Source organism: Protopterus annectens, chromosome 11.part0 (genome assembly GCF_019279795.1).
Source record: "Protopterus annectens isolate FY-2018-M chromosome 11.part0, PAN1.0, whole genome shotgun sequence".
Lineage (NCBI taxonomy): Eukaryota > Metazoa > Chordata > Ceratodontiformes > Protopteridae > Protopterus > Protopterus annectens.
Genome location: NC_056745.1, coordinates 674,322,201 through 674,342,246, shown reverse-complemented (window position 1 = coordinate 674,342,246; position 20,046 = coordinate 674,322,201). Strand labels below are relative to the sequence as shown.

General features: G+C 40.3%; 1 protein-coding gene across 1 annotated transcript in view; it reads left to right on the top strand.

The window, feature by feature from the left end:
• Positions 1-20,046, top strand: part of LRP6 (LDL receptor related protein 6) — a 2,645,333-nt gene that overhangs the window by 2,386,933 nt on the left and 238,354 nt on the right. Inside the window, exon 20 of the mRNA XM_044088131.1 lies at positions 7,486-7,716. Coding sequence (XP_043944066.1) covers positions 7,486-7,716 — 231 coding nt within the window. The remainder of the gene's footprint in view (positions 1-7,485; positions 7,717-20,046) is intronic.

Here is a 20,046-nt window from a genome sequence, read left to right as displayed (position 1 = left end):
ATTTCAAATGGGATACTTCCCAAATGACTGAAATTCAAAAAAGATATTTTGAGTTACTTCCCCTTCTGCCATCCCTCCAGTTATACCTGCATATCTGGATACATTTGTTTTGGCATCCAAAAATCGTGATTCTCAGCCACTAAGCTCCTAAGAGACCTAACCGTTTCTGTAAGGTGCCTGATTGACCATAAATTTCTTGTGAAACTCCCCTTGGGTGACCCGGCAATGATTGCTGTAGCTCCAGACAAGCAGTCAAGGCTTATCCCTTCCTCTCCCTGCTGCCCACAGACAAGGACAGCAAATGTTTGGACAGGCTAGGCAAGATCATCTATACCTCCTCTACCCTAGCCTTCAGAGCTATTATCAAACAAATGAGATTAAATGTGCCTTGGATCTGGTATCCCAAGCATCTTCACTCCTAATCCCCCTGCCTGACTCCCCTAACAAGATGGAGTTAAAATCAAAACTACTCTTGGCATCTCCGGTAGCCAGGTATTCAATTAGATGTAGCTATGATGCAGCAGAAGCTTCTGCTAGGTCTGCTGAATGCGGATCAGTGCTATGCAGATACTCATGGCTAAGACTTCAACCCCTGCTTGAGGACTTCAGGTCCAAAATCCTTGATGCTCCACTAGACCAAAACCTCCTGTTTGGCAAACAGTCCACTGAACTATTTAAAAACCTTCAAGAGAAAAGTAAGGAGCCTCAAGATATTAAACATCTTTTGGTGTCTCCCATACCAAAATACTACCGAAATTATCCAGCTAAAACCACCTATGTCAGGCGAACTCCCTCCACTGCTATACCTCCTCCTTCCAGGCACAGAAAAGGAACCAGGGGACAGACCTCTTCCAGACTAGCCTCTTCTCAGACTGCTCCCAGACAGCCCTTTCATGACAGAAATGTCACCAACAATGCGTGACTGCCTTGCCCACCTCCCCCTGTCAGCTCATGTCGCCCACTGCCTGCCCCTTTGGAGAACTATCACTACAGATCACTGGGTTCTGGCAATAGTGGAAGAGGGATACTTCCTTTCCTGTAAAGAAAGATCCCCAGCACAGGGCTTTCCATTCCCACCCAAAAAACACCTACACCTTATTCCCCAAATTTTACAGGATATACTGACCCATGGAACCATAGAGCCTGTCCCTTCTGGACAAGAAGGAAGAGGTTGGTACTCAAGGTTATTTCTAGTACCAAAAAAGGATGGCTCTTAGAGGCCAATTCTGGACCTGTCCTTTCTAAACCTCTTCCTGAAAGTTCCATCTTTCAGAATGCTATCCTTCCAGATCCTCCTTCCACTATTGCCATCCCAAGCATTCATGGCCACACTAGATCTCAGAGGCCTACCTCCACATCCCCATCCAACCCTCTCATAGAAAGTACTTGCATTTCACTGGGCCTGGTTCTCACTTTCAATTTACAGCCTTGCCCTTTGGTTTATCCATTGCGTCGAAGGTCTTCACCAAATGGCTTGCTCCAGCCATAGCCTACTGCAGGACCAAAGGCATTCAAATCTGCCCCTACCTAGATGATATCCGCATCCTTGAAGAAAAAGAAGACGCCCTAAAAAGCCACCTGCAGTTTGTCATGTCCCTACTGCAAGGTCTGGGGTTCTCCCTCAATCTACCCAAATCATCCCTCACTCCACAAAAGGACAAAATTTTTCTCGGGTGCAGAATCAGAACAGACCTGATGAATGCATTCTTTCCTCAGGGCAAGGTAGCTTCCCTTAACAGGCCACTTGCAGGACCTGCTCCAGGTCCACCCACTATCTGCAAGATCATTTTCCTGCAACTTCTGGGCCTTATGGCAGCCACCATTCTTATGCTACCCTTAGTCAGGATGCATATGAGGAAGCTGCAGTGTTATCTAAAGAATGTTTGGTCCCAACACAGCCACCCTCTAGAGTTCTAGATTCCCTTCCTACCCTACTTAAAGGCAGCATTAAGGTGGTGGAGCCAACAAATTCATACAAACCCAGGCCCTTCCACTCCACACCAGCTCAGCACTTGCATAGAGAGGCATTAGACCTGGGCTGGGGAACTACCATGAAGGGCCTCAAGGTGCAAGAGAGCTGGCAGCCATCCCTACAGAAAAAAACACATCAGTGTACAGGAGATGACTGCAGTCATTATGGCACTGAAAGCCTTTCTTCCAATTCTACAGCCAGCTCCCCTTCTAATCATCACAGACAACATCACAGGCATGTGGTACATTAACAAGCAGGGAGGTCCAAATCCTACCTCCTATGCAGGCTAGCAATCCAGATTTGGGATCTAATCTCCAAAATCAATATATCCATGCAGACAGTCTACATCCCATCCAAGGACAATCACCAGGCGGGATGTTCTCAGCACATCATCCTCTCTGCATCACGTGTGGATGTTGGACAGGGAAATTTTTTTTAGACATTGTTTGCCAGTGGGGCACACCTTAAATGGATCTGTTTGCCTCCCTCCAGAACAGGCAATTGAGAAAGTTTTGTACCAAGAACCACTCACCACTAGCTTGGAGAGTGGACGCCTACAGCATTTCATGGAAGGAACGATTTATATATGCCTTTCCTCCCCTCCCTCTCATTCAAAAGAGCTTCAGGTGATACCTATCTCCGCACTCACCTGCCTTGCTCTACTCTGAACCGAAATAAAAGATACTGAAAAAGCAGGAAGACTGGTATTTTTCTTCACGCTATTTTTCAAGCTACCTTCAACGAAATTTTTGTCAGTATTCATTAAAGCTTTTATGTGGATTGTCTTTAATGTGAAATATCTCTGGTACTACTAGGTGCTATATTTTGCAGTTTAATCTTCTCAAAGTATTGTGTTTTTTCCTATTAACTGAACTCCCAGCTGGGTCCATAGTTTTTCATTTGCTACTTCTATCCCTCTTTATACTGTGGGAATAATTTGGTACTAGCCATGGCACGTGTGGTTTGGCTTTCTCCAGTCTTCGTATTTATGTTCCTTTGGATTAGGACCAGCATCATCCCCTCCCTGCCCTCATGCTACTGCTGTTTTTCAGTTAGCTCTGCTTGCTTTCACTCAATTTGAACCTCAAGCTGTTTTCATTTGCTACTTCTATCCCTCTTTATACTGTGGGAATAATTTGGTACTAGCCATGGCACGTGTGGTTTGGCTTTCTCCAGTCTTCGTATTTATGTTCCTTTGGATTAGGACCAGCATCATCCCCTCCCTGCCCTCATGCTACTGCTGTTTTTCAGTTAGCTCTGCTTGCTTTCACTCATTTTGAACCTCAAGCTGCTTCGTTGTTAGGTGCCTCAAGCGCCAAGTGTTTTGTATCCAGTTCTAGACTATTAACTCTAGCTTAGTTTTGAGGTAATCTGGGAATGGGTTGAATGGTCTTTTTTTCTGCTTGCTGCACAATCGCAGCCCCTGCCTTGCTGTTTCAGGAATTAGTGGGCCCATTCTAACTGCACACAGGCTAGTATTATGTCCTCCTCAAGCACACTTGCATGTGAAATTTTTTTGGTATTACACTGTTTAGTCAACTACAACACTAATATTTTAGTGTATTCTTTAGAACTTATTTCTGCCTTTTGTCATGCTATTCTTCTGAAGTAAAACAGTTTCTGCATAACCTCTGCACAACCTGTGCATCTGGCATATGTGTGTGCATGTTGTAGCTGCAACAGCATGCAGACCTTAGGTGATAAAACTGCTTTGCAGGATAGCAAGTCCAGTTACAATGTCCTCACCACTGCCACCAGTGTCTGATTTTTTGGACAGAGGCTGCAATTCTTGGAGCCCCTTTTCTGCCCAGAATAATCTGATGGTCGCTGGGGGGATGGTCCACATTACTGATACTCTGCACAGTAAAATATAAAATGTTCATCCAAAGTGAAGCTTGGCTTCAGGAGCATGCAGGAAATGTGCACTGGCATTGCTACCCTGGTATGTGGGCTTACATTACCTGCAACTAAGAATAGGCTTCACACTGAATCTTTACTGATCAGGGGTTTGGGACTTACAAGACCCCTTTCTCAATTCTCTCTGGATTCAGCGCTTTTCAGTGCTCCCCACCACACACTGTCTGTACTTTTATTGATTAAGCTGTTAACATTCTCACATGCACAGAGAAGGCTGGTGGTAATTCCCAATGTACAGCTTTGTGCTTGGCCCAAGGTAGATTACCTAACAAAGAACTCCAGTTACTGTTTCAATCTTATGAAATAAGCCATATAACTGTAAGCACAAAAACAGTGTGAATAAGCCATGTAACTGTAAGCACAAGAGCAGTGTGGCCAGTCAGAAGTGGATACCAGCAGATAGGCATTGTTCACAGTGAATGCCCTTTTGCCAATTAATATATGGGGGAAAAAAGAAAAATAACCATTTTATGTAAGTGAGGTACTTCATAGGTTTGTGCTAGGCTAAAGACCACCAGGACCTTTGTAATCCTGGCTGTGCAACCCAACCTAATTTTGTTCCTATGTATCATAAGCATTTATTGGGGGGTATGTTAGGAAGTTTTTAAATGTTATGTGTGGGGGTATGTTAGTTTGGGCATACTTACTGTCTGCATCTGCCTCCCAGAGGTATGTGAGCCAAACCAGTTGTGAATTTCCAATTTCCCATCCATTGTTCAGGATTACACTGAACCCTGCTTCACATAGATTTGGAGCCTGTTCGAGTATGGGGATCATCTGAAACTTATATCTGTCTTGCCAGCATGTCCCGTTTATGTTGAAAGCAAAACTTAAATCCTTGGATCTAGTCGTTCTGATGCTGATAATTTTATGATGCTCAAAACGTCCATCAATGCTGAATCCAAAGATGCCTTGCAAGACCAGGCATAGATCACTTCTCAGTAACCTAAAAAAGAGGAATTTGTCTATCCAGCTAAAGCTTTCCTAACTGTATACCACTGAAAGTTACTGGGCCATGTCTGCACTATTTACATTTTCAGAACATGACCAGTAGAGAGATGAATGTAGTAGTAGTAGTCACCGTTAGAGTAGCAAAGTGGTCCATACACAGCAAAGTCCTGGTCAGTTCTCCATGCAGAGCAGTAAAATGATGACGGACAGTTCAGCAGTCACTGGAGAGACGGTCATTCCTTCTGGCTCCTAGAGGGCTGTCTTGTAATGAGAAGCATGCCATTAACTCATTATTTCAAGCCCTTCTCTCCTTAGTGAGTCACAGTCCGCAAAACTTTCTAGAAACATTCCTAGTGGTAATGTCTTGAAGAAGCCAGTTCTTTCCTGTTTCATTTGGTTAAAGGAGAACCACACCCACAGACTCAAAAACATGTTCATTTCATCATGGTTTGGTGTTTCCTACGTTTTAACACCACTCTGGGGCTATTTACAGTTTTTTAAATATTTTTATACATAATTTCTGAGTCTAACCACATGGAGTCTGGCATCTTGAAATAATTCTGATTTAGTCTGTCCCATAATGCAGTGCTTGGCTGTAAAAATGTCATGTATTCCCGTTTCTTCCTGAAGCTGCTGTCACTGCATTGATTTTATATGCATACACTGCTCTTTGTCAGTTTTAAGTAACATTTCATGCCATTCAGTGACTTCTTAAAACACAAACTGTGCAAATGTCATAGAACAGACTTTCAAAGTGCTTTTTACTGCTGCTTCTTTTTAGAATGGCCAAATTGCAGTGTTTTGTGAAGCCTGGGGTGTACTATTTTGGCTCATCCTCCCATCCCCCTTCACACCTAACTTCCCTAGCAGTCAAAGTGCTGAAGGTAATTTGAGCTGTTTACCACCTGTGATTGACTGCCCACAGCAGGAGACTTGACTCGTGCACTGTTTCCTTGTTCTAGCCTTTACTTACTGTATTGGTAGGGAAAGGACCAAGCAGTTGACTTTTAGGAAGGTCGTGGAAATGTCACTTTGGGGAAGGACTTGTATTCATAGGTGTTGATGACATCAATGAACTGGAGACTGCAGCCAGCTTTCTCAGGGTGGAACAAAAGTGTTTTGAAAGTGAAACCACCACAGTACAGTAAGGTACTGTTCTAGTGGAGAAAAACAGTAGATTTAAAATATTTTTCATGCTGTATTGTTTATTCATAGCAGGGACAGTAACAAGGGAGGAAAAAGGACAGAGAAGTTGAGCATTTAATAACAGAATCCCATTGTTGTCCTTTAACAACTTCCACACAAGAACAAAAGGGGAAGTTAGTTCATTTTTTTATTATCTTTGCTGACAGGGTAGGTTGGTTGTTCCACAGACTAATTTTCAACCGGTAGTTACAATTCTGTTATTTGTACAGCTCATTGTGACAGTTTATTTTAAAACTGGTGTGACATAGGGAAGGTAAATATATATGACAGTGACACAGTTTGAGTATGTTTTGTACAGTTCGGCAGTATGACAGTTTGAAGAAAAACAGTGGTGTGATGTGGAAGATACTGTAAAATACAAATAACCATAAAGTTTACATTTTAAAGAAAGCAGTGTACAGGTTTATAAAAAGAGCTAGAAGATGTCAAAGATGGAATAGAAACCAGTATTTAGATATGTGCATCACATATTAAACAAATGCAGTAATGCAGTTCAGAAATAACCATATTTAGTTGTGCAGATATGAGCTAGAAGGCTCTTACTGAAATTTTGGCAATCATAATGCAGACAGCAGACACGTTAAAAAAAAAGGCAGAAAGTATAGGTGGAGTGAATATTAAACATGTTTTTTTTTCCCTTAAAACTTATTTTTACAGGTGGGCAAGCCTTCCACACCCCCTGAACTTATGTATAATTACTAACTCCCAAGATCACTACAAGTTTCAGAAAAGGGAATATTTGAGAAATGACAATATTGGACTTAGTTTGTCAGTCTGTTTTTTGGGCCCTTTAGTCTCATAATTTCGGGACCCTCTAAAACGGGTCCCGACATTTCCAGTGTCTACCAAGCTAGTTTCTGTAGCCCTGGTTTAACCATTGTCAAAATATTTTCACTTTTGCTCATTACTGAGAAATTGAAATAGCTCCTTTTTGAGTGTACTTGGTGCTGTGTTCAGATATCTTGAGGCATTGAGTCCCATGCTGCAGGTCCAAGTTTTGAATATAATTTTTCACGTGTTGCCTTGCTAAGAAAATTAGACCTTCAGGCAAACATCTACCTTTTGTTAATTCCCCTAGAAAAGAAATTTTACTGCAGCTGTGGTATGACTTGAACTTCTGTCATTATGCTAAATGTACCTGCACAACTGTATTTTAAAGTGGTCATAGCACAAAGGGAAACAAGTAGTCATTGAAAAATAAATCTGAACTTTAACAGTAATCATTTTTCTGCTCATTTGTGTTTAATTTCCACCACCTTCCCTACATGCACATACTGTAGATACTGGGTCAGACTTACTGTATGTGGAAAAGTATACATTAAACTTTTGGCATCTTAAGCGTTGTTACTGTATTTACGTAAATATTTTGTTTTCAGTGTCTTTACTTCAGCTGTTTAGTAGAAAAATTATGGTCTTGTGCTCTTTATTTTTTTTCCTAGACCCAACTGAGGAACCCACCCCTCAACCCACTTACACAATTGGCACCATAGTTGGAGTGATCTTGTTTACTTTTGTGGTTGGTGGTATGTATTTCATCTGTCAGCGAGTTCTGTGTCCACGTATGAAAGGTGATGGAGAAACCATGACCAATGACTTTGTTGTTCATGGGTCTGCCTCTGTGCCCCTTGGCTATGTCCCACATCCTAGTTCACTTTCTGGATCATTGGCAGGTAAATTTGCAATTTTGATATTTCTTTTCAAATTTATAATAGCACTTTGTCACTGTATTTTGTTTCAGATAAAGCATGCCCCTTAAGTGGTGTTACTACTACTAACCAATGTGTAAAATATATAATTGTCCAGTAGGATAGAACAACTACTAACCAATATGCAAAATGGTGTATGATTGTCCAGTGTGGGAGAACTACCACTAACAAGTATATAAATGGTATGTGATGGTCCAGTATGGGAGAACTACTGCTAACCAGTAAGTAAATTGTATTTGATTGTCTAGTAGGGTAACTTAATTTGTAGATGCAGCTACAGTTGTTTTGTGTTCTTAGAGTTCGTAATTTTCAAGTAATGTTTTCCATAAAGTGCTACAGTTTAAGCATTGTAAAAAAGTGGGATTCACACAATTTGAGCTACATAGCACCATTTGTAATACACTGAAGGACTTGGAAAAAGTCTTAGGAAGGGATTTAAATGTAGAGTCATCCATGAAGGGTAAAGAAAATGTGATGCCATAGTTAAAGTTGAGAGAGGAAGCAGGCATTTGTCCTGGATATATATTGTGTAGTGTAAATAAGTCATAGCTGTCACACCACGGTGGTGGTGCTGCGATAGCGTTGTCGCCTCACAGTTAGACGTTGGCCGTTTGAATCTCAGAGCGTCTTCTGTGTGGCGACATGCGTGAATGGGCATTCCTTTGTTGAAGGTTGTGCGTTAGGCCTGGCAAGCCAGTATATAAAAATCTACTGACAATCATTAGCGGACCAGAGTTCCGCTGTGGCGACCCCTAACCAGGAAAAAGCCGAAAGACACAAACAAATTAGTCATAGCTGTCACTTTTGAAGTACTGCAGACTGGTAAATGAAGTGCAATGAAAAACTAGCAAGGGGGTACTGGGAAAGATGCAGTGGGGTACATTATCACTGGTGTTTTTAATCTGCCAAATATTCAGATATTGCTAAATAAATTAATTTGTATAGCTAATTGATTGCACTATGCCTGAAACCATATTAGGATTGCTACTATACTATTGGAGGGAAAGAAAAAGAGGAGAAAAATGAGAAAGGAGTAATCTCAAAACCCAGTGTCTTGTAACTAGTATGGTCACTTAATCTCAGATGCATAATTCTTCCTATTACGAAGCATGTCGAGAATGTTTCTTTTTCATCATTCTTTATTTATTTTGCATTTATTAACCAGGTTGGTCCAGCTGGGTAAGAATTTACCCTTTTTCAGTGGAGACCCGAGGGGAAAAGCCCCAGACAGACATACAAGTAGAGACAAGTTTACAATAATACAGAGCAAAACAATGTCACCCCTATTACCTATACTAATCCATCCTCTGCTCTAACTACTTCCCTTTCCAATTCCTTCACTACATCCTTTACTTATCTAACCTTATACTCTTGACCCACCTCATCCTCTACTAACATTCTTACCCCTTTTCAACCGTACATACACACTATACCTTTCTTCCAACTACTCCTCTCTACAATGGCTATAACACAAAGAACTATTTTCACACAGTTACTTCTCTTAACTTGCATTACAGCCTCTCTAACCATACCCTATTCCCTCACCTTCATGGAAAACCTTACTATTTTTAAACAAAACCATAATTTCCAACAAACTCTATCTTATACTTGTATCAACACTCTTAGTCACTGTAACATAACCTCTATGTCTAACTACATACTCCCAAAGAGCAACACATGTAACATACCTCACCTCTAAAAAGAGTTTGAATAACCTCAATAAAATCTTTAATATAAAACTACTTCACCATTGTCATCTCCTCTCCGATGGTGATATTCATCCAAACCCAGGCCCCAATGGTCATAATTCCAATATCCTAGATAATATAACTTTACCTGTGCACTCCACATTATCTAAAGCACATAACTCCCTCCTAATAGCTCATCTCAACATTAGAAGTATCAATAATAAAATCTCACACCTTCATGCACTCCTACACCTGCACTCTTTTGACATCTTATGTCTCACTGAAACATGGCTAAAACCATCTACCCTAGACCAGGAAATTACCCCTCCAGGTTACAACATCCTTAGACATGACAGCATAACCAAAAAAGGTGGAGGAATTGCTATTATTTATAAAGCTAATCTCCAGATTTCCCTGTCTAACACTGTCCCATTACTTAACACCAAATCCAAAATATTATCTGTCACTCTCCAATTAAACAACTCCAAATCTATCTACCTATTTTGTATATATCTTCCCCCTGGAAACAACACTAGTACTCTTGAACACCTACTTAGTTACCTATCTACACAACTTCCCCAAGAGACCATTGTACTAGGAGATTTTAACATAGACTGGCTCACCTGTAATTCTCTGACCCCAACTAACCACTTAAATCTTTTTGGCTTCTCTCAATTAATAACTACTCCTACTAGAATTCACAAACCTAATAGGAAAGAATCCCCTTGATTGGATCCTTATCAATAGCCATCCTAAAAACTATACTCCAGGAACCCTAGTTCACATTCCAAATACTCTTAATCTTATAACTTCACGCTCTAAAAAACACTTTAATCCTGACAGTTTTATAAATGAACTAAAAGCATGTGATTGGTCACCACTAACATATCTGGAACTTAATGAGGCTGTAACCTACTTTAATACTAACTTTATTCAAATCTGGAACTTAATGAGGCTGTAACCTACTTTAATACTAACTTTATTCAAATACTAAATCACCATTCACCATACTGCTCCATTAGAATAAGAACCAAATCTGCCCCTTGGCTAACTAAACAAACTAGGCAAAAAATGCTACTTAGAAACAAAATTTGGGCTAAATGGAGAACTACCAAATGCCCATCTGATCACCTTCTCTTTAAACAATTAAGAAATGCTACCAAGAGAGATACCCTTAGGGATAAAAAAGACTTCTACCTAAACCTCCAACAAACTTCACAACATACGCCAAAAAAATTTTGGTCAGGAATTAATAAACTTCTTCAGCCAGGAAACACTACTACTCCCACCCCTGCAGGTTTCAACCAAAATAATTCCAACCTGATCCCTGATGCCTTTAATAAATACTTTACAGAAGCCATTCAATCTCTAGCTAACTCTCTACCACCTTTACCTGCTTCGCAATTGAATACCTCTAATACTTCTTCCCCAACCTTTCATATACACCCTGTTTCAACATCTCTTATTTACAAACTACTTACTAAACTAAAATCTTGTACCCCATCCGCTGACCGTCTCCCATCTGAATACCTACAAATTGCTGCACAAGCCATTGACTACCCCATATCTATCCTGATTAACAGAACCATCACTGAAGGCAAAATCCCTACCATATGGAAAATATCACATATTATCCCTCTACACAAAGGTGGAACTTCTATTGACCTCTCTAACTACCGACCTATTGCCTTACTCTCCCCATTAGCCAAAATAATGGAAAAATGTATTCACAAACCAATACTTAACCACCTTCTACAAAACAACCTACTAGCCAACTGCCAACATGGCTTTGGACCATTCCATAGTACTACTACTGCTCTTCTCTCCTTCACTGACACTATAAACAAAAACCGCAATAATTACTCCTTTTCCTCTGCACTGTTTTTAGACCTGTCAAAAGCCTTTGATATGGTTAATCATACCCTACTTGAAAAACTAAAGCACCTTTCTCTCGACCTACAAGCATTACAATGGTTCAGATGTTATCTTCAAAATAGACAGCAAGCTGTACTCTGGGATAACAATTTGTCTTCCTTACTTCCTGTTAATATTGGAGTCCCTCAAGGCTCTATCTTAGGTCCACTTCTTTTTTCCATATTTATTAACGATCTCCACTTGAACATACCCCACGCCACTTGCATCCAATATGCAGATGACTCTACCTTAATCTGTACTACCAATAATATACCCTCACTCCAATCCCTAACCCAAACTGTATTCCAAAAAGTAGAAAACTGGTTCATGCAACATCGTCTTTTCCTGAATCCAAAAAAAAAAAACTACTACTTTTTACACCAACTCATAAGTCTCCCACTCCATTCTTCTCTATAACCTCCAATAATGCTACTAATATAGCACCAGATACTACCACCCGCCTACTAGGTGTCACAATCGACAATCATCTTAACTTTGATGACCATATTAACTCCACCATAAAGACTGTCAACAGAAAACTTGGTACCCTCTACAGAATCAAACCCTTCCTTACACCCTCAGCCAGGCAAACTATCGCACAAACTCACCTCATTTCTACCCTTTTCTATGCCTCTGCTATATATACCAACCTATCAAAAACAACATCTCCAAACTTTCTACCTGCTATAATAGTATTGCTAGATTCATCACATGCTCTCCCTTTAAAACCCACCACTGCCTTAACCTTAAACAACTAGGATGGTTAGAAATACAGAACCATATACTCTGTCAACAGTTACTTATGACACAAAAGATCCAATACCACCCCAACGATACACCCATCCTCTCTAATCTGATCTCTCCATATAAAAATCTGGCTACACTACGTTCTGCAAATAAACTACTTGTCTCCTTAACTAAATCAAACAACAAAGCTGGTGACTCTCTTTTCTCAAACACTATAGGAAAAAAATGGAATCAGCTCCCTCCTGAACTATCTACCCTAGCATCTGCTTCTCAATTCAAAAAACAAATAAAAGAACATCTAAAAACTAAGTGGCTTTGTCCTTGTGCAAACCCAGACTGAAACTTGTATTTCACTCCTACTCCAGCCCTACCCCTCCCTCTTGCCTCCAAAACTTATTTCTCTCCTCTTGCTTTATTCTTAGTAATTTGATAGGATTTGGGAACTTCGTTCTTTCTGCAATTGTCCTGGTGCTGTCTAGTGCATTTGCTTGTTTGTCTGGTCTGGCTTTTGCCTAAATGTTTTGTAGTCACTGTTTGTTAGTCCCATTTGCTTTTCTCATTTTACCTATGTTACTATGGTACTGTTGCTTTATTACTTTATTTCACTTGTTTGCTTTTTGTTATATTGTTATTCTTATGCTTGGAGCTTTTCTCCCCGGGCCTCTACTGAAAATGGACATGTATCCAGTTAGACTAGCCCGGCCAACAAATGTAAAATAAAAAATAAATAAAAATAAAAATGTCATGAATACAATGGATAAGAAAACAATGTACTCAATGGAATTAAACATAGCTATATACAAACGCATAATAATAAGGGTGTAAAAGGAAAACAATAAGTCAAAAGGAATGCAGTAAGGGAATTAAGGTTATAGGTAATCATTTGAAAATAATATGGCATTATTAGATTAGCGGCAAGAAGGAGAAATTGTGTAAGTGCAGGGGCCTCAGATCTGAGGAAGAAACTAGTGCAGGAGTAAGAAAATAAATAGAGAGAAACATGTATGTACAAGGGGTCTCCGATCAGAGGAAGAGATGGTATAGAAGAAGAAAGTAGTAGAGGAGGGATGTAGTGATCTAGAGGGAGGGTGTAAATGGGAGAGCATATAGATATAGTAAGTTATAGAAAAAGGAAAGGTCTTGTAGATCAGACTTAGTGGTAATGTGGGTATAGGGAGAGGAAGGGGTTAAGCAGTGTGGTTGCAGGTACATATAGTGTTGTTATGGAGATGCAGTATCAGGTCATGTTTGAAGTTAGAAAGGGAGGTATGGCTTCTGATTTGGAGTGGACGATTGTTCCAGATAAGGGAAATGGAGTGTCTATAGAGTATTTTACCTATGTTCTTATTGGGTCTATAGACTTGTAGTAATTGTTTATCGGAGCTGCGCAGGGAACGGGGAGGGGTGTACCAGGAGATCAGAGTGGGCAGAGATGGACAGTCAGAGTTAGAATTAAGAATTGTAAAAGCTTGGATTAGCTGACTTTTGGCCAGAAGGTGTGGGAGTTCAAGCCAATGTAGTTTTGTGAATGCTGTGCAGTGATGGGATTTGTAGGAGCTGCTGGTGACAAATCTAGCAATCTTGTTGTAGGTTTGGTCGAGGTTTGCCAGCAGGTTATTTTGTAGATTAGAAAATAGAAGGGAGCCATAGAGGAGGGCAGGGAGGAGATAGGATTGGGCTAGCAGACGTTTTGAGTTGGGGGTCAGAAATTTGCTATTTCTGTAAAGCAGGCCCAGTTTTTGGTGTTTTGTCTTTATAGAATGAAGTATGTGGAGGTCTAGTTTGAGCTGTTCATCTATGATGACACCCAGGAGTTAAATGTGCGAGTCTGGTCTTATGATGGTGCCATTTAGAGAGGATAAGAGAAAGCTGGATTTGTGTTGGGCTAGTTTTAGGCAGGAATAAAAAGAGCTTAGTTTTAGTGGGGTTCAGGATGAGTTGATTGTTGGTGAGCCACTTCTCAACAGAATGAAATGAAGTTTGGGTGGAATGGTGGAGGTTGTTGATAGTCAGAAATGGAGATCAGAGTTGAATCATCTGCGTACTGAATGATAGAGGAGAGGTTACAGGCAGTGTGTAGGTCATTGGTGAAGAGACTGAAAAGGAGGGGACCGAGAATAGAGCGTTGAGGAACACCAGTCTGAACTGCCAGAAAGGGTGAGAAGGAATTTAGCCATTTAACTGCTTGTAGGCGATGGGACAGGTAACTTGAGAACCAATTAAGAGTGGGGATGGAAATGTTCAGCTGAGAAAGTTTAAGAAGTAGAAGGTTGTGAGAGAGAGTATCAAAAGCCTTTGAGAGATCTAAGAAAAGGCAGGTCACGTGTTTTATTGTCTCTGGCCTCAGCTACTGTATGCGAGAAGGATAAGAGGTGCAGTGTTAGTACTGTGTTTGGGTCTGAACCCATGCTGGGTAATGGTTAAAAGATTGTTTTGAGTAAGGTGAGAAAGTAGTTGAGAATAGATACACTTTTCGAGAATTTTGGAGAAGGAGAAAGAATAGCAATGGGGTGGAAGTTAGATGGTTCTGTGGAGTTACCTCCATTATGTAGTGGGGTAGTGTAGTATTGCTTGTAAATAGAGGTGACAGTGGATTCTTGGATAGAGCGGTTGAGTAGAATGGTGATAGGAAGGGCAATAGAGTTAGCAGCAAGTTTAAGGAGTTGGGGAGGTAGGTTATTAGGGGTGGGAGAACAAGGTTTGAGTTTACTCCGGAGAGTTTTAATATAACTAACAGAGAGGTTTGAGCATGAAGGGGTCTGAGAGGTTAATGGAGTCAGATTGGGGATGTGAAAAAGTAGTGGGCTTGGTAGTGGAAGTAGTAGAACTGGAAGTGGAATTGGAGGTAGAGTTGGGGTTGCTGGTGGTGTTAGGTACTGGTTTAGAAATGGTATCAATGAAGTAGTGATTTTACTGGATGGCTGTATCCGAGGGTGATTGATTGGGAAAAGGGTTGGGAGTTGTGGATGTGCCAGGTTTGAGAAGAGTTTTTATGGTTGTCCAGAACTACTGGGGGTTAGATGTGTGCATAGATTGGTCAACAAAATAAAAGTTTCTTTTGCCCTGGTTGACTCTTTTTGTAAGGTTTCTAAGTTCCCTGTACGATTGTAGGAGGGCAGGAGAGTTGCTATTCTGATATTGTTTCCAAGTGGCATCTCTCTCATGCATAAGGTGGAAGGTTTCTTTGAATAGCCAGGGGGCATGTTTAGCTTTGACTTTTATTTTCCTGATGGGGGCAAGAGAGTTGAGTATGTTTAGCAATGTCTGATTGAAGTAGCTGACTGCATCGTTTAAAGGTAAAGAGTATAGGCAGGACTAGTTAATTTTGGAGAGGATTCCATCGAAGGAGGTGGTATTGAATTTTCTTAGGTTACGGATGTATTTTATGAGGTGAGTATTAGTGAGGTTGTGTGAGTATCTAGTAATGTGGATAGGCAGGTGGTCACTGATGGAGTCAGGTAGTGTACCTGGCTGGTGGTACCAATTTGGAGAATTTACGAGAATCCAGTCAAGGATAGAATTGGAGTGTTTTTTGCCAAGGTGGGTGGGAGAGGAGACAAGTTGAGTAAAATCATGTAGATTGAGACTTTGAGAAGGTGTAGTAGAATTAACTGAGTTACAGTCTATATTTACATCCCCAAGATTGATAGTTTCAAAGGGGATGTGATGAAAACACCAAGATAAGATGTCTTCAAGGATGGTAATGTTATTCCCTGGTGGGATATAGATTGAGGCTAAGGCTAGTTTTTGGTAGGTGTTGGTTTGTTTGTTTGATGTAGGTTTGGCAGGTTACTCTGAGTAGCTCTGCAGGGTGTAAGGAGGGAGGGGTAATGGTGAGTGCTAAGATATTGAGAGAGTCAGAATAGAGAATAGCGACACCACCTCCCCTTTTGGTAGATCTGTCCAGTCTGTAGATATTGAAACCAGGGGGGCAGATCTCTGAGTTGTGGATGTAGGGTTTTAGCCAAGTTTCAGAGATAGTTAAGATGTGGGGGTTATAGTGTTGTATGAGTGTGTGGAGTTCAGACACTTTGTTGGAGATGCTCTGAATGTTAAGGGAGAGGAAATTTAGTCTTTTGGTTCTGTGTGGGAAAGTAAAAATAGATAGGGAGGTAGCAGTAAGAGAGGGAGTGATAGAGGTGATAGCAGTAAGAGAGGGAGTGATAGAGGTGAAGGGGGGAGGAAGTAGTAGTGATAGTAGATGGAGAGTGGAGGAGTCGGAAGATGAGAGTTGGTTATTAGGACCGGGTTGGGGTGTATATCACCAGAAAGGAGTAGTGATGTCAGGATAGAGAGAAAAAGTTAGGTTGGGGGAGAGGATACAGAAATTTTGATTTTAACTCTGGGATTTGTTTTGGTGAGGGGGAGAGTAATTTTGTTTTGAAAAATAAGTGGTGTGGTAGAGTGTATTGAGTGTGGGCATAGAAGAGTAAGGTAGGAGCTGGATAGAACTTGGGAGAGATGCGGGTTCCTAGTGGTGGGTAAGGAGAGGATTGCAGGGGAGTGTGATAAGATGTGAGGTATGTCAGTGTAAATAGCAGAGGAGAGAGAAAAAAAGTGACATCTTCAGTGTGCATAAGCGTGTATAATATCTTCAGTGTGTATAATCATTCATAAAACTATGGAGCCATGTAACCATCAACCTTTTATAAGTAAGAAGTGTGTATTCCAACTTCTACAGAATTTGATCAACACACAGCTCACTTCTGCTTTTGGTACAGTAGTAGAGCTTTTGTATGAAAGGCTGCAGCCGTTTAAAAATGAACAGTACAGCACAAGCAAATGAGTGAGTGGTCTGTACATTGAAAAACGAAATCACACTTCTTTCACTTAACCACATTTTGTCCATTTCTTCAGGTTCTGATTTGGGGTCACTAGCCACTTAGTCATTATTACAAGGATAACATGCACACAGTGCAGATCAGTTGCAGCTGAGCATCACTTACTGTGTGGAAGGTGATAGAGTCCCAATAGCAACTGCTCTATATACATAGGCATGTGTGTGTTTGCTTTTTTACAGAGAGACTGCATCTTAATGCCTGAATGCTACTTCCTTGGCTTGGATGACATTTGTTGTCATGCTAAAAATGTCAAAGCAGCAGTTGCTAGGTTTTGAGTAGAAACATGGGAGTGTGTCATTATCCTCTCAGTCCTTCCACACTTAAGTGCTTGACTGACAAGTGGCAGGGTGGCAGGATTTAAGTCTTTGGTAATGGTGACCCAGACTGCAGTTGCAAGCCCTGGACTGAGGAATGGTAAGCTCATGAGTTGAGGTTTCCTTCCAGGGTTGAGGGGAAGAGTCAATGCATGAGGAATAGCCAACAGTGGCTGAATGTCCGTACCAGTGCACATATCGCAGAGTAGAGGAGAAATGCTTTCATATTCATTTGGCTTTATGGCATCGTGGCTGTGTCAGCAATCAAAAAATGGTTGTAGAGAAGAGATTTTGTTGTTTGAGAGGTTGTCATCTTTTGAATTCATTGCATGCCTTAAAATTTAACTTGGTATATTTATAGGTCTAAAATTTTTCAGTCTAGATTAGGTTACTGATGATAGTGAAATATTTTGTTGTAGGAGTGCTAATGTCAGAAAACTTAAAAACAGAAGAGATGATTTTTTGGAGACTGATAGTGAGATTGTCTGCATGGGTGCATCTCAGCTTGGAGGTGATGAGGAAGGCAAAACAGCAGCCATCTGATTATGGGTGAAAGTTATGGGTATTGTTGTGAGTATGCATGACTTAAGGCAGTCATTAGGTTCAATATGCCAGGCAGGTGGATTCCTCTGAGGATAAAACTTACATTTTTGAAAGAGCAGTACGACACCATGGTATCATTGAAGTAGAGATGATCTGAAGTTTGAAAAAAGTCCATCATGATATTTGGACTAATGGTTTACATCAAAGATCAATTGTTTTCACTAGTAGAAGATTCTGAGATTGAGGTTTTGTAGAGGGTGAGGAGGATGGTGTTTGTTTTATGATTTTATAAAAACAAGAGATGACACATTGAACTGATTTTTTTCAAGAAGGTATAGACATTGAGTAGACTTCTAGACTACCACTGACTGTAACTAAGTGAACTTGTGGAAGAACTATGTGTAGTTCTGTTATTTCTTTTGTGGTACAAAAAGGAGTATTTTGGCAACTTTAGCAGCATGGTAATGTACAGTAAAAGAGCCTTCCTGTATTTGTATAGCATGATTTTTTGACTCCATACTTTAGCAGAGATCACAGTTTACTCCAGTTATTAAAGATTGTCAGTGACAAAAAATAAGTTTACATTCTAGGTGTCTGCTAATCAGTGTGCAGGTATTTACTAATTTTCAGTCAGTAATGAAGGGTTCAGGGATTACCTCAGTTACAGATTGCGAACAAGAAGGAATGGAGGTTAAGTTTATTCAAAGTGGTGATGATTAGAGTTCAGTGGACCTGGAAGATAAATTGGATAGAACAAATTGGGCAAGATTAGTCTAAAAATAAGGTTATTTGGTAAGATGTTTTATGCATCTTTTTATAGGGTTAGCCTTTTGGCTACAAATATCCCAACAGCTTTTTGGATGAGAGTGACTTGCACTTTATCTGGGTGAAAAAACAGTGAGCTTGAGTGAATAGCTTGGGTGAGGAGGTCACTCCTCAATGTATGTAAAGTTGTGTGTGTATGAAAAAAAAACACTATATTGTAAATGTGTATTTCTGTAAATGACTCCATATAACCTGAGGTTATTTGTTCATGTGTTATACATAAGATTCTATAGAGTTAACTCTGATAATGCTGTCATTTGAAAGAACAGTGTGCCCACGTGAAGAGTTGGGGTGACAGTTCTCCACTGCCTTTGTATGTTGTGATTGGAAAAAAAAAGTTCAGTGTGCTTGAATTTTTCCCAAATAATTCCTGATCATTGACGTGGTTACTGGTTTAACTGGTATACATATGAATTATAGAGTTAGACTACTTGTTTCAGATCCATCCACATCCCCTTTTGAACATTTTTGCAAATGGGGTCAGGGTGTCACCTCAACTCTGTCAATCATCTAGACTCAAGGTTCGCACCACCAGGTGGCTAGCCCTGCCATGGTTGTTTTGCCGTATCACACATTCACATGCACGCTCACACTTATGGCAAATTTAGAATGTCCAGTCCACCTACTGCTTGACTTTGAGATGTGGACAGAAACCGGTGCACCCAGAGGAAACCCACATAAACACAGGGAGGACATGCAGACTCTGCACAGAAGGCTCCCCAGCTGCGATTCGAACCAGTGAACTTCTTGCTGTGAAATGGCAGTGCTATCCACTGTGCCAAGCTGATTGTTTCAGATGTTAAAACTTATCAGGTAAGCTAGTAGTTTGCTGTTTACTTCTGACAGTGCTGTAATTTAAAAAACAGGAAAGAATAATGGGGTTAACACTCCTGCGCTACCTTTATAATTTTGTGTGTGTATGGAAAACGTACCAGCTTATAATTTTTATTCTTATTTGGATGAGGGTGATATGTTTCACCAACCATAATGTACTGGTAACAATTGGTAATTTGCAATGTTGTGCTGTTAATTAGGTATTTAAGGATTTAAATATTTGATTTGATGTTTGTGACCTAAGAAGGATATGTTGTTTGTGTGTGTGTGCGCGCGTGTGTACTTGCGTGTATGTATATCTGTATATGTATAAAATATGCATGTGTATGTATTTATAGATAGATACGCGTGCACACACAATGTAAATGCAGGTAACACAAGAAGGGGTGTTAATTTTTGAAGACTATTTTCTTACATCACTAGGACTTTGGTTAAGATGGCAGGTGAGCTTTAATAAGGTGGTATAGTTAATTATTGCTTTTATTGAAACTATTAAAATGTTTGGAATAACAAGGACCTCTCAAATTGAGACATTAATACTTTGGATGACTAGTCTGTGAAGAATTTGGAATTATTAAATTAATCTGT